General features: G+C 43.0%; 1 protein-coding gene across 1 annotated transcript in view; it reads right to left on the bottom strand.

Moving 5' to 3' along the window:
• LOC121568977 (ubiquitin carboxyl-terminal hydrolase 43) overlaps positions 1-16,302 on the bottom strand; it is a 102,332-nt gene that overhangs the window by 82,306 nt on the left and 3,724 nt on the right. Inside the window, exon 2 of the mRNA XM_041879525.2 lies at positions 8,165-8,314. Coding sequence (XP_041735459.1) covers positions 8,165-8,314 — 150 coding nt within the window. The remainder of the gene's footprint in view (positions 1-8,164; positions 8,315-16,302) is intronic.

Raw genomic sequence — 16,302 nt, 5'->3', positions numbered from 1 at the left:
CACAGCATGATGCTGCCACCCCCGTGCTTCACGGTTGGGATGGTGTTCTTCGGCTTGCAAGCGTTCCCCTTTTTCCTCCAAACATAACTATGGTCATTATGGCCAAACAGTTCTATTTTTGTTTCATCAGACCAGAGGACATTTCTCAAAAAAGTACGATCTTTGTCCCCATGTGCAGTTGCAAACCGTAGTCTGGCTTTTTTATGGCGGTTTTGGAGCAGTGGCTTCTTCCTTGCTGAGCGGCCTTTCAGGTTATGTCGATATAGGACTCGTTTAACTGTGGATATAGATACTTTTGTACCTTTTTCCTCCAGCATCTTCACAAGGTCCTTTGCTGTTGTTCTGGGATTGTTTTGCACTTTTCACACCAAAGTACGTTCATCTCTAGGAGACAGAACGTGTCTCCTTCCTGAGCGGCATGACGGCTGCGTGGTCCCATGGTGTTTATACTTATGTACTATTGTTTGTACAGATGAACGTGGTACCTTCAGGTGTTTGGAAATTGCTCCCAAGGATGAACCAGACATGTGGAGGTCTTGGCTGATTTCTTTTGATTTTCCCATGATGTCAAACAAAGAGGCACTGAGTTTGAAGGTAGGCCTTGAAATACATCCACAGGTACACCTCCAATTGACTCAAATTGTGTATTTTAGCCTATCAGAAGCTTCTAAAGCCATGACATCATTTTCTGGAATTTTCCAAGCTGTTTAAAGGCACAGTCAACTTAGTGTACAGTGGGGAGAACAAGTATTTGATACACTGCCGATTTTGCAGGTTTTCCTACTTACAAAGCATGTAGAGGTCTGTAATTTTTTATCATAGGTACACTTCAACTGTGAGAGACGGAATCTAAAACAAAAATCCAGAAAATCACATTGTATGATTTTTAAATAATTAATTTGCATTTTATTGTATGACATAAGTATTTGATCACCTACCAACCAGTAAGAATTCCGGCTCTCACAGACCTGTTAGTTTTTCTTTAAGAAGCCCTCCTGTTCTCCACTCATTACCTGTATTAACTGCACCTGTTTGAACTCGTTACCTGTATAAAAGACACCTGTCCACACACTCAATCAAACAGACTCCAACCTCTCCACAATGGCCAAGATCAGAGAGCTGTGTAAGGACATCAGGGATAAAATTGTAGACCTGCACAAGGCTGGGATGGGCTACAGGACAATAGGCAAGCAGCTTGGTGAGAAGGCAACAACTGTTGGCGCAATTATTAGAAAATGGAAGAAGTTCAAGATGATGGTCAATCACCCTCGGTCTGGGGCTCCATGCAAGATCTCACCTCGTGGGGGCATCAATGATCATGAGGAAGGTGAGGGATCAGCCCAGAACTACACGGCAGGACCTGGTCAATGACCTGAAGAGAGCTGGGACCACAGTCTCAAAGAAAATCATTAGTAACACACTACGCCGTCATGGATTAAAATCCTGCAGCGCACGCAAGGTCCCCCTGCTCAAGCCAGCGCATGTCCAGGCCCGTCTGAAGTTTGCCAATGACCATCTGGATGATCCAGAGGAGGAATGGGAGAAGGTCATGTGGTCTGATGAGACAAAAATAGAGCTTTTTGGTCTAAACTCCACTCGCCGTGTTTGGAGGAAGAAGAAGGATGAGTACAACCCCAAGAACACCATCCCAACCGTGAAGCATGGAGGTGGAAACATCATTCTTTGGGGATGCTTTTCTGCAAAGGGGACAGGACGACTGCACCGTATTGAGGGGAGGATGGATGGGGCCATGTATCGCGAGATCTTGGCCAACAACCTCCTTCCCTCAGTAAGAGCATTGAAGATGGGTCGTGGCTGGGTCTTCCAGCATGACAACGACCCGAAACACACAGCCAGGGCAACTAAGGAGTGGCTCCGTAAGAAGCATCTCAAGGTCCTGGAGTGGCCTAGCCAGTCTCCAGACCTGAACCCAATAGAAAATCTTTGGAGGGGAGCTGAAAGTCCATATTGCCCAGCGACAGCCCCGAAACCTGAATGATCTGGAGAAGGTCTGTATGGAGGAGTGGGCCAAAATCCCTGCTGCAGTGTGTGCAAACCTGGTCAAGACCTACAGGAAACGTATGATCTCTGTAATTGCAAACAAAGGTTTCTGTACCAAATATTAAGTTCTGCTTTTCTGATGTATCAAATACTTATGTCATGCAATAAAATGCAAATTAATTACTTAAAAATCATACAATGTGATTTTCTGGATTTTTGTTTTAGATTCCGTCTCTCACAGTTGAAGTGTACCTATGATAAAAATTACAGACCTCTACATGCTTTGTAAGTAGGAAAACCTGCAAAATCGGCAGTGTATCAAATACTTGTTCTCCCCACTGTATGTAAACTTCTGACCCACTGGAATTGTGATACAGTGAATTATAAGTGAAATAATCTGTCTGAAAACAATTGTTGGAAAAATTACTTGTGTCATGCACAAAGTAGATGTCCTAACCGACTTGCCAAAACTATAGTTTGTTAACAAGAAATTTGTGGAGTGGTTGAAAAATGAGTTTTAATGACTCCAACCTAAGTGTATGTAAACTTCCGACTTCAACTGTATGTTAGTCGACAGTCATATACCTTTGCTGGCATACCCCATATCATTACAGAACATGTAGCATTAGCTTAGTACTAATTTAGATGCAGCTGCATGAGAGGTGATGTCTGTCCATCGATTAGTCAGCCATGTATTTCAGGCTAAATGACTCAGTAGACTGTCATTATTAATAGCTTTGGCATTAATGAGGACATGCTGATGTGATTTCCAGGGCAGGTTAATAATGACTTCCACAGATCTAATTGAGGTCAATATAAAGCATGATTCCTATTCCTGTCAGTATAAAGCCAACACAGAGACAAGCAATGAGCCTCTGGAAGGGGTTTTCTTTACTCAACAGCCAGAGCGGAAAAGATCATCTGATGTTTAAATCAGGCTAATGCATACATGATGAAGCCATGACAGCACCAGGGCCTATGCTGTTGCCATGGAGAGAGAACAAAGGCTCTGACACTAAAGCCCCGTTTCTACTGGCACTTAAAATTAGGGCCAAATTCGAGCTGGCTCTAATGGAATTCTCAAATTCGAGCTGGGTCGAGGGAAATCTGGGCCAGCGCAGCCCAGTTTTACAACTGGTGCCAGCTTGATTAGAATTCGGGCTGGTGACGCCGTTACTATGCAACCACTAAGCTGATCACTGCTGGATGCTGATACAACGTTTAGCTAGCTCGTCTGGGATTGTTGCTGTTAGCTAGCACATGGACAAGCAGTACTGCAGTAGTCAGACATGACACGAATTACCACCATAGCTGGATCCTTCATTCATTTTTGCACTACACAATACACTTTTATGAGAACAGTCAGCCCTCAAATCCTAACTAACTAACGTTAGCTAGCACATCAGAGTTTAAAAAAGCTAGCTAGCTAACGTCAGCTAGCAGGAATTTTAGCTGGCCAGGTCATATTGAAAGCTAGCCAGCTACATCATCTCAAACCTGTCGTCTGGTTTGCTTGGTTAGCTAGCTAGCTAGCTAATAACCTATGCCATGGCAAGCAAGGTAGGAATTAAGCTAGCTAGCTAGCCTGTTATGCAATATTAGCGAAACCAGCTGCAGCCACATATTGGCTACCTAGCAACATGACATCATTTCTCATTTCTGGAGGCAGTGGAAACACAATTTGAGCTAGCCCACCAAGGCCAGCCCAAACTGGGTTGACTTCAAAGTGCCAGTGGAATCAGGGCTTAAGGGGCCACATAACAGGGAGGAAGAGTCCCTCAGACAGACAACACAATAACAAGTTCAACAGTTCAAATGTGTCTCCTTCACACAGAAAGGTGAACCAGGAGGTGTGGTGTGGGAAGATAACCAAATTGATATTACCAGTTTGTCTTGCATAAACTAAAGTAAAAGTGTGTAAAAGCAATGATGAAGCAGAGCGGCACACTGTCAAAAACAGCAGGTTTTCGTCCCTCACACCGTCAGACTCTTGGGTGTTAACAAAGTGTGGTGACTTTTTCCCTGACGTGTCCCAGACTTATAATGACAGGCCTTATCAGCAGTCCTCCAGTCCCAGCCTCCTCTGATGTCCTCTGTGGCCTCATACGGAGAGACAGAGACACAGTCCAGATCACCTCCTGTGCCCTCTGGTCCTGCACTGAAGGGCAACCCATCTCAGACACAAATTGAAGCTTTGTTCAAGTATTAGATAGACACTGCATAGTACTGTATATTACCAGATAAACAAAGAGGGGGGTGTCAACAGAAACATGGAGATAGAGGGAGGGGGGGGGGGATTGGAGAAAGGGGGGAAGTGCGTGTGAGGGGACCTAATGCTCATTGCTCACAACAAACAACCAATTTTAATGGCTCAATGAACTGAGGCCCATACAAACACTCACTGTCACACACACACACGCACACATCTCACAGAGCATCACTTAGCCTACACACATGCATACACCCATATACACAAGAACACACCCACCCATAAGCAAACACACTAACCTGCTAACCTGTTGGAAGATACAGTTGAGTCCTCTGTAGCTCAGCTGGTAGAGCACGGCGCTTATAACGCCAAGGTAGTGGGTTCGATCCCCGGGACCACCCATACACAAAAAAAATGTATGCACGCATGATTGTAAGTTGCTTTGGATAAAAGCGTCTGCTAAATATTATATTATTAAGTCTGAAGTTTACATACACTTAGGTTGGAGTCATTAAAACTCATTTTTCAACCACTCCACAAATTTCTTGTTAACAAACTATAGTTTTGGCAAGTCGGTTAGGACATCTACTTTGTGCATGACACAAGTAATTTTTCCAACAATTGTTTTCAGACAGATTATTTCACTTATAATTCACTGTATCACAATTCCAGTGGGTCAGAAGTTTACATACACTAAGTTGACTGTGCCTTTTTTAAACAGCTTGGAAAATTCCAGAAAATGATGTCATGGCTTTAGAAGCTTCTGAGGTGTAGCTGTGGATGTATTTCAAGGCCTACCTTCAAACTCACTGCCTCTTTGCTTGACATCATGGGAAAATCAAAAGAAATCAGAAAAGAAATCAGCCAAGACCTATCAGCCAAGACCTTATTATTATTATTATTATTAAGACCTCAGAAAAAAAATTGTAGACCTCCACAAGTCTGGTTCATCCTTGGGAGCAATTTCCAAACGCCTGAAGGTACCACATTCATCTGTACAAACAATAGTACGCAAGTATAAACACCATGGGACCAGGCAGCCGTCATACCGCTCAGGAAGGAGACGCGTTCTGTCTCCTAGAGATTAACGTACTTTGGTGCGAAAAGTGCAAATCAATCCCAGAACAACAGCAAAGGACCTTGTGAAGGTGCTGGAGGAAAAAGGTACAAAAGTATCTATATCCACAGTAAAATGAGTCCTATATCGACATTACCTGAAAGGCCGCTCAGCAAGGAAGAAGCCACTGCTCCAAAACCGCCATAAAAAAGCCAGACTACGGTTTGCAACTGCACATGGGGACAAAGATCGTCCTTTTTGGAGAAATGTCCTCTAGTCTGATTAAACAAAAATAGAACTGTTTGGCCATAATGATCATCGTTATGTTTGGAGGAAAAAGGGGGGAACTTGCAAGCCGAAGAACACCATCCCAACCGTGAAGCACAGGGGTGCCAGCATCATGCTGTGGGGGTGCTTTGCTGCAGAAGGGACTGGTGCACTTCACAAAATAGATGGCATCATGAGGAAGGAAAATTATGTGGATATATTGAAGCAACATCTCAAGACATCAGTCAGGAAGTTAAAGCTTGGTTGCAAATGGGTCTTCCAAATCGACAATGACCCCAAGCATACTTCCTAAGTTGTCGCAAAATGGCTTAAGGACAACAAAGTCAAGGTATTGGAGTGGCCATCACAAAGCCCTGACCTCAAGCCTATAGAACATTTGTGGGCAGAACTGAAAAATTGTGTGCGAGCAAGGAGGCCTACAAACCTGAGTGTTACACCAGCTCTGTCAGGAGGAATGGGCCAAAATTCACCCAACTTATTGTGGGAAGCTTGTGGAAGGCTACCCGAAACGTTTGACCCAAGATAAACAATTTAAAAGGCAATGCTACCAAATACTAATTGAGTGTATGTAAACGTCTGACCCACTGGGAATGTGATGAAATAAATAAAAGCTGAAATAAATCATTCTCTCTACTATTATTCGGAAATTATCACATTCGTAAAATAAAGTGGTGATCCTAACTGACCTAAGACAGGGAATTTTTACTAGGATTAAATGTCAGGAATTGTGAAAAACTGAGTTTAAATGTTTTTGGCTAATGTGTATGTAAACTTCCAACTTCAACTGTAGATGAAGTATGAAAATCACACTTTGAGGAGTCTTACATACAAGACCACAAAGCTGAGTTCACATTGGCAACTGAATCTCAAAACTTCTGTCTTAGCCTACACACAGTCTAGTTTCTAGTCTTAACCAAAGCCTTTGCTTCAGTAGGTCCCTATGTGGTTAGTGTCAGTGAGATTCACTTCAACAGCCCACGGCTTGAGACCACCTCTTATTTTGATCTCATGTCTATTAATTTTTACATTTACATTTTAGTAATTTAGCAGACGCTCTTATCCAGAGCGACTTACAGGAGCAATTAGGGTTAAGTGCCTTGCTCAAGGGCACATCGACAGATTTTTCACCTAGTCGGCTTGGGGATTAGAACCAGCGACCTTACGGTTACTGGCACAACGCTCTTAACCACTAAGCTACCTGCCGCCCCAAGTATGCAGAGTGTCAAATTCAATTGAGACCAAACTGTGTTTTATCCAAAACAGGAGCCAGCAGGCCTAGCCGTAACCAAGCCAATGGCTTCATTCTGGCCAATTTCATCATGTAGTAAGCTGTGCTGGTCCGGAACACTGCACCATTTACCCTCCCTCAAACCATGCATCTCACTTCTGTTACTAAACACGCAGATTGTTATCTGTGTGTTCACATACCAATTTGATAAACACATGTTGAATCCCAAATACAGTGATGTATTGTTCTGTGAATCTGAGACGGAAATTCCCCTCCACCAGAATAGCGAAGATACAACAGAATAAATCAGTGGAGTAATGCCTGTGGGAGCAGGGACACTGATATCATTTAGATTTATTTGTGATGACTCACCAACGGTGAATTTAGCACTTGTTATGAATCATTCCATTGGTTATCACCCTGATAACACTGCTAAAGAGGGGGTGTATTTCAAAAGCAGAAATGTTTTTAATAATGCATGAAACTCCCTGCTAATGGGCACAGTTGAACAGATCAAAGGCCTATCCAGGGGGTGTCAGGCTCCGCTGTGCCCACAGGCCTACCTTCAGGAGGAGCCACGCACAGAGAAAGTATCAAACAGCAAATTACCCAGCTTTGATTCTACTCCTCAGGCTGCACAGAAGGCATTATAGAACAAAGTTGCAGGCCTCCTGTGACAGCAGCAGTTTCACTTGTGGCATCAGCTAGAAGGCTGCAGCACACAGGGCATATTAACTGGCAGACAGACCTACGGAAACCCCTCACAACAGCACTAAGCTGTTTCTCCCCTCAAACACAGGAAATACGTTTGTCAGAGAGACAATTGTTTCCAAACAGGTACATGAACAAGTTCACCAAAGGGGGTAGGTAATACAAGGTATAGAGGGAGCTTTATCCCTCACACGGGATTTTCAAAATGTATCTGTTGAATCATATGCCATTTAGAGCACAGAAGAGAAGGAAATATGTCACTTGTATGCAATGCTGCCCTTCATCTCACCTCTGTTCAGAACTTCTCCGAATCACAGAGTACATCAATTAAAGTCGATTAATGCTGTGTTAGCACATTTTAGTATAGATCCAAGGGTAGATAAGTACATCAATAATTGAGAGCTGAATTTAAATTGTACAGACTTAGAGCTGCAAAGCACTTAAAGATGCTGTTGCAAAAGCCTGGAGAAACCGACGTTCTGTTGTGAAACCAAGGTTCTGTAAGTATATGAAAAGATGAGAAGATACAGCAAGGTATTGCAGACAGTAGTTGTTGCTCTTGTGAGTGGGGAGTGCAAGGCACTGCTGAGACTTGTGGCTCTAGCCTAAACTTTGAATTCAGTTCAGTTCAATGTGACTGTGTGACAGTGGATGGAGAAGGCACTCTTACCTTCCCTGGGGCTTTGGTCTTGTTATTATTGTTGCTACAGCAGGACAAGTTGACATCCTCGTGAACTCGGTCCAGAAGCCAAAGCAGGAACTCCAGGGCGTCATGTTGGGAGTTTCCTCGGAATTGGGATCCATACTTGGATACTATAGTCTAGAGAGGGAAAGGAGAGTCACATGGTTAATGAATGAGTCAATGTAAAACTGAATTGTAAACATTGGTGAATAAGTGAGTCTTCAATTGACAGGGAAAACAGATTAGCTGACTGTTGTTTTAAAATGGTTACATTGAAGTAATTCAAGTTGAATGTACTATAACCACACAGTATGCTTTTGAAGTAAGACTTGTCTAAATGCATGAATAACCTTCTGCTGTCCGGATAATCCAAACATTTTGCATAAGAGTGAAAAAAACTGAAAACAGCAGTGAGATAATTCAGTTCCAAATCTGACAGCCTGTTAGGATTTGAGATGTGACGGTAGCAGCTGGAATACCAAAATTGCATTACCAAAAGCTATTGGTTTGTTCACTGCCATTCCCGCTTACATAGAAACATGAAACACACAGTGCGATATTCACTGGCCAACTGAGGTGTGTAGGGCGCTATATAATCAGTTTTATTTTTTTGCCAAATTCCATTCGTTTTTTCTCAAATTCTGTTATCTCCATTGGGTTTTTCCAGGTTTCTGTTTTTCCCCAGTTTCTGGTTTTCGCTCTCAAAATATTTTTTTGAAATAGAAAAACAACAACATTTTATGTTTTAAGTCCGCAACAATGTTTAATCTACATCAGGAGACCACTTTTGATGTCTGGGAAAAATGTACTACATTTTCACTGTTAGGTTAGCGGTGTTTCAGTAGCACACGTGATTGCAGTGTTTTCTAAACAAATCGGGACTGGATTGATGCAAATAATCATAATATCTTTCTGCCAGGTAGGTATAGGCTACTTTGTAGTTAACATTTAATTGAGAAGGTTTTTGACAAAGCCTTCCCATCTACCAGAAGATGGATCATTATTAGCATCATCGCTAATGGCTACACAAAAAGTGGTAGACAAACGGGCACAGACAGCGGCATTCACGTGTTGCATTTTGTTCATGTCTTAACACCATAGTGCCCTCAAAGCTCATCACTAAGCTAAGGACCCTGGGACTAAACACCTCCCTCTGCAACTGAATCCTGGACTTCCTGATGGACCGCCCCCAGGTGGTAAGGGTAGGCAACAACACATCTGCCACACTGATCCTCAACACGGGGGCCCCTCAGGGGTGCGTGCTTAGTCCCCTCCTGTACTCCCTGTTCACCCACGACTGCGCGGTCAAGCATGACTTCAACACCATCATTATGTTTGCCGACGACACAACGGTGGTAGGCCTGATCACCGACAACGATGAGACAGCCTATAGGGAGAAGGTCAGACACTTGGCAGTGTAGTGCCAGGACAACAACCTCTCCCTCAACGTGATCAAGACAAAGGAGATGATTGTGGACTACAGGAAAAGGAGGGCCGAGCACTCCCCCATTCACATCGACGGGGCTGTAGTGGAACAGGTTGTAAGCTTGAAGTTCCTTGATGTCCACAACACCAACAAACTATCATGGACCAAACACACCAAGACAGTCATGAAGAGGGCACGACAACGCCTATTCCCCCTCAGGAGACTGAAGATATTTGGCATGGGTCCTCAGATCCTCATAAAGTTATACAGCTGCACCATCGAGAGCATCCTGACTGGTTGCATCATCGCCTGGTATGGCAACTGCTCGGCATCCGACCACAAGGCGCTACAGAGGGTAGTGTGTATGGCCCAGTAAATCACTGGGGCCAAGCTTCCTGCCATCCAGGACTTCTATACAATGTGGTGTCAGAGGAAGGCCCTACAAATTGTCAAAGACTCCAGCCACCCTAGTCATAGACTGTTCTCTCTGCTACCGCATGGCAAGCGGTACCGGAGCGCCAAGTCTAGGTCCAAAAGGCTCCTTAACAGCTTCTACCCCAAAACCATAAGAATGCTGAACAGTTAATCGAATGGCTACCCGGACTATTTGCATTGACCCCCCCTTTTTATTTTGTATTTATGCTACTGCTACTCACTGTTTATTATCTTTGCATAGTCACTTTACCCCTACCTACATGTACATATTATCGCAATTACCTTGACTAACCTGTACCCTCGCACATTGACTCGGTACCAGTACCCCCTGCATACAGTCCCGTGATTGTTATTTTATTATGTTCCCTTTTTTTTTATTTTTTTTTTTACTTTAGTTTATTTAGTAAATATTTTCTTAACTCTTTATTTTTCTTAAAACTGCATTGTTGGTTAAGGGCTTGTAAGTAAGCAGTAAGTTCTACACCTGTTGTATTCGGCGCATGTGACAAATACAATTTGATTCAATTTTTTATTTGATTGATTTGATTTGATTTATGATAATCTTGTGCAAATGACTGAATTTTCTAACAAGTTCAATACATTTAGTTGTTTTCTTATTAAGTTCAATAAATGTTTTAATATTGTTGAATTCCATTTTAATGTCTGGATTCCGTGATTCTGTCCACGTTCTCCGCATCGCAGATTTGATAGGACCCTAGGTGTGTCTGTTGGTCCACCTGTGGCTGTACACAGGATCCCTACTTCAGGAAGCTCAGCTGTAGGCCTAATTCCGGTGGCACAGTGCACAAAGTGGACCCACAGCGTGTCAATCATTGCATCAAGCCCTATGTCCGTCTCCACAGAACGCAGAACAGAGGGATTCTTGAATTGCACATTTTCACTAATGCTCTTCACGCTTCCCTCGTCGCCCACTGTCTGAGACAAAGCTATTTCAGGTCCCGGGCAGAAAATCCTCAAATGCTGCTGAGCCCAATCAGAGCTGACCTTGAATGGCTCCCACTGAACCCCCTAATGAGGTCGCTGACTCATATTCAGTTATTCAGAAACTTTTGTCTCACCACCACACACACAAAACTATAGTACTAGTGTTACCCAAACTTAACTGACAGATATAAAGACCGTTTTTTTTACATTTAAGAAAGCAACATCAAATGAAATACATCCTTAGATATCACCGTGTCACAAAAAAGTACAGTGAGGGAAAAAAGTATTTGATCCCCTGCTGATTTTGTACGTTTGCCCACTGACAAAGAAATGATCAGTCTATAATTTTAATGGTAGGTTTATTTGAACAGTGAGAGACAGAATAACAACAACAAAATCCAGAAAAACGCATGTCAAAAATGTTATAAATTGATTTTCATTTTAATGAGGGAAATAAGTATTTCACCCCCTCTCAATCAGAAAGATTTCTGGCTCCCAGGTGTCTTTTATACAGGTAACGAGCTGAGATTAGGAGCACACTCTTAAAGGGAGTGCTCCTAATCTCAGCTTGTTACCTGTATAAAAGACACCTGTCCACAGAAGCAATCAATCAATCAGATTCCAAACTGTCCACCATGGCCAAGACCAAAGAGCTCTCCAAGGATGTCAGGGACAAGATTGTAGACCTACACAAGGCTGGAATGGGCTACAAGACCATTGCCAAGCAGCTTGGTGAGAAGGTGAGAACAGTTGGTGCGATTATTCGCAAATGGAAGAAACACAAAATAACTGTCAATCTCCCTCAGCCTGAGGCTCCATGCAAGATCTCACCTCGTGGAGTTGCAATGATCATGAGAACAGTGAGGAATCAGCCCAGAACTACACAGGAGGATCTTGTCAATGATCTCAAGGCAGCTGGGACCATAGTCACCAAGAAAACAATTGGTAACACACCATGCCGTGAAGGACTGAAATCCTGCAGCGCCCGCATGGTCCCCCTGCTCAAGAAAGCACATATACAGGCCCGTCTGAAGTTTGCCAATGAACATCTGAATGATTCAGAGGAGAACTGGGTGAAAGTGTTGTGGTCAGATGAGACCAAAATCGAGCTCTTTGGCATCAACTCAACTCGCCGTGTTTGGAGGAGGAGGAATGCTGCCTATGACCCCAAGAACACCATCCCCACCGTCAAACATGGAGGTGGAAACATTATGCTTTGGGGGTGTTTTTCTGCTAAGGGGACAGGACAACTTCACCGCATCAAAGGGACGATGGTTCGGGGCCATGTACCGTCAAATCTTGTGTGAGAACCTCCTTCCCTCAGCAAGGGCATTGAAAATGGGTCGTGGATGGGTATTCCAGCATGACAATGACCCAAAACACACGGCCAAGGCAACAAAGGAGTGGCTCAAGAAGAAGCACATTAAGGTCCTGGAGTGGCCTAGCCAGACTCCAGACCTTAATCCCATAGAAAATCTGTGGAGGGAGCTGAAGGTTCGAGTTGCCAAACGTCAGCCTCGCAATCTTAATGACTTGGAGAAGATCTGCAAAGAGGAGTGGGACAAAATCCCTCCTGAGATGTGTGCAAACCTGGTGGCCAACTACAAGAAATGTCTGACCTCTGTGATTGCCAACAAGGGTTTTGCCACCAAGTACTAAGTCATGTTTTGCAGAGGGGTCAAATAATTATTTCCCTCATTAAAATGCAAATCAATTTATAACATTTTTGACGTGTTTGTCTGGATTTTTTTGTTGTTATTCTGTCTCTCACTGTTCAAATAAACCTACCATTAACATTATAGACTGATCATTTCTTTGTCAGTGGGCAAACGTACAAAATCAGCAGGGGATCAAATACTTTTTTCCCTCACTGTAGGTTGAGGAATACTTAAGCCCACACGGAACACAATGTAAGTTGAAATCTGCGGTTTAAGACTGAGTGGCACACGACTCAATTACGCTGGAATTAACCGGCTGAACCGCAGCTGGCAGCCTGAAGGAGCCTCAGCAGTAATGAGAGATTATGGAGAGAACAGCAGCCTGTGAACACTGCCTAATAATCCCTGGTATCTATCAGACACACTGTATGACTCTATCATACAGTACAGTAGGTCTAGTTATCATCACAGCCAGATTGGTACAACCTGTATAATAACACACTGTGTGTGGGAGGTACTGCTTTCTGTACCTATCTTCAAAGTAGTTGTTCAGCTGAACATTGTACAAAGTGAACACTCCATTCATAAACAGAGAGCAAAGTGATTATTGGGATGTGTCAAAGCAAAAGTAGGAGTAGGAGAGAGTAGTCTCCTAATGCTGTCTTAAAGTGTTCCTCTTCCTACAGTATCTATTTTTAGTCAGAGGCAAAGTCAGGTCCTTACACACAATTACACCAACTGTGGTCACCAAAATTAAAACATCACAATCACAGGGCCATTACTCAGACTGTACAGACAAAGCCATTGTCTGGTTGTCCCTGTGCCAGCAGCAAGTCTGTCCCTTTTGTGTCAAGAAAGAACAGCATGACATAATGGCCTCTTCGAGACTGGCAGCACAGTTTTGGCAAACAAGATAGCCCTCATGTAATAGTTTCGCTCATTGTACAACCCCTACTGTAAATATACTGCATGGAAGGCAATGCACAATTGAGGTAGCAAGATGAAAGGCCTATATCGATGTTGTACGACTTGTTTTGTTGTGTTCTACATTGCCTAAGTTAGTCTGATGGCTGTGTACAGACAATAAAGATTCTAACTGTTGACATACTTTAAATTAACTCTCCAAGGCAGTTTCCAGAAATAAGCTCTCTGTGGACACATAATGCTTCAATTACAAGCTGCTGTTGGAGTTGCAAATCTCCCATGGCAATTATAGTTATCTTCATCAGTGTCTCTGAATGTGGTAATTGCGTCAGATAAATAATTGATACTGTAGATAAGGTATAGTTCTCTCTGTGGTGTCCGCAATGGCCATTTTGACCTAATTACGTATAACTCTGGACTGTGTAATATGTGTGTATGATTAACGCTCTTGTTTATGAGGTACCTGACTCAAACTGACAATTAATATGGACCAGTCCCACTGCTAGGGCTCTTTACTGTAACAGCAGCTACATTAGATGACATCCGAATGTTGTTATACACTGCCTCTTTCTATGTAGTGTCATCATCAAGCAACTTAAGCATGATAATGATTATAGTGGGTGCTGGTACTGTAAAACTCTGCTGGAAAAATAATGTGACATACCGTATGTACGCCCAGTGGTTAAACTGGGGTTTGGGAGGTGGGGGGTCCCTAGTTCGGGGCGCGCCCGGGGGTAAGGGGTGATATAATATACTAGTCTAAACAATATACACTGCCGTTCAAAGGTTTGGGGTCACCTAGAAATGTCCTTGTTTTCGAAAGAAAGCTATTTTTCTGTCCATAAAAATAACATCAAATTGATCAGAAATACAGTGTAGACATTGTTAATGTTGTAAATGGCTATTGTAACTGGAAACGGCTGATTTTTTATGGAATATCTACATAGGCGTACAGAGGCCCATTATCAGCAACCATCAGTCCTGTGTTCCAATGGCACGTTGTGTTTGCTAATCCAAGTTTATCATTTTAAAAGGCTAATTGATCATTAGAAAACCCTTTTGCAATTATGTTAGCACAGCTGAAAACTGTTGTGCTGATTAAAGAAGCAATAAAACTGGCCTTCTTGAGACTAGTTGAGTATCTGGAGCATCAGCAATTGTGGGTTCGATTACAGGCTCAAAATGGCCAGAAACAAATAACTTTCTTCTGAAACTCGTCAGTCTATTCTTGTTCTGAGAAATGAAGGCTATTCCATGCGAGAAATTGCCAAGAAACTGAAGATCTCGTACAACGCTGTGTACTACTCCCTTCACAGAACAGCGCAAACTGGCTCTAACCAGAATAGAAAGAGGAGTGGGAGGCCCCGGTGCACAACTGAGCAAGAGGACAAATACATTAGTGTCTAGTTTGAGAAACTGATGCCTCACAGGTCCTCAACTGGCAGCTTCATTAAATAGTACCCGCAAAACATCAGTCTCAACGTCATCAGTGAAGAGGCTGACCTTCTAGGAAGAGTTGCAAAGAAAAAGCCATATCTCAGACTGGCCAATAAAAAGAAAAGATTAAGATGGGCAGTCTGAGATATGGCTTTTTCTTTGCAACTCTGCCTAGAAGGTCAGCCTCTTCACTCTTCATTATATAATTCAAAATTAGGCAGAGGTGTCATGCCCATAGAGGGCACAGGTGCACGTGCCCCCACAGATTTGTCCTGTTTATATATATTATTATTATTATGACATTTTTTCTGTAATACTACTAGCCACCTAGCAATTTTATCCCCAGATAGGTTCCCAATCTCCCAACCTCATAACTAGCTACCAAGAAGCCATTTCAGGCTATCAATCAAGTTAGAGTAGATAGATAATCTAACTATCTTAGCTGGCATGCCTTTAGAAACGCAAGCAATTACTTTATGTACTGAATAAGACTCACATTACTTTCAATATTTTACACACATTTTTGCAGAGATGCAGAAAAGCATATTTCGTTTCTTTAAAAAAATAAAGGCAGTCAGGAGGATACAGACAGCTGAAGAGGTAACCTATGCTTAGATATGCAGAAAAAGGAACAGTTTTGACATAGAATTAAGCATAATTACTATGGTTCTAGATTGCAGCAAAAAGCTGTTTCAGGTGTTTGAAAAATGCTAAATTCTCCAAGTTCCGGACAGGGGACATATCCCCAATACGGATCACCCCCCAGCCATCCTCATTTACTTTGTGCCCCCTCAGATTTTCGGGGTGCATGATGCCCCTGACCAAAGGTACCGGGTCTGAGCTTTGGCTGGCTCTCATTTGAATCATAGGTGCCGGGTGCTGGACCCAGCCCAATTTAACCCCTGTGTACGCCTGAAGATAAGATTTAAAGAACAAGAACAAGTGTCATTTCCCTGCGACTTCACCGAGTCATTTAACTTCATATTTAAAGTCCTGAAACCAAAAGCTCTGCCAGATCAGATAGCCTAATCATTAAAAGACCAACTTGGAGAACTCAAATATTGACACATACTTGGAAGCAGAGTCACTGTCAGCGTGATGAGTCATCACACAAACATGTCAAAACTCTAAACTGATTTAGCCTCCAATCACGACCAGATAGTCCATCTGCTCCATAGGGAGGGAGGACTGAATTCCAGCTCAAGAGGCCTTCATCCCTCCCTCGCTACCCTCCCTGACCCTTGTCCTAGGCCTCTCCCATGTTATGGAAACCTATATACTAGCTGTTGAGTAACTGTTTG

Source organism: Coregonus clupeaformis, chromosome 7 (genome assembly GCF_020615455.1).
Source record: "Coregonus clupeaformis isolate EN_2021a chromosome 7, ASM2061545v1, whole genome shotgun sequence".
NCBI classification, from domain to species: domain Eukaryota; kingdom Metazoa; phylum Chordata; class Actinopteri; order Salmoniformes; family Salmonidae; genus Coregonus; species Coregonus clupeaformis.
Note: the sequence above shows the minus strand (reverse complement) of the source record. Positions and strands in the feature narration are given on the sequence as shown.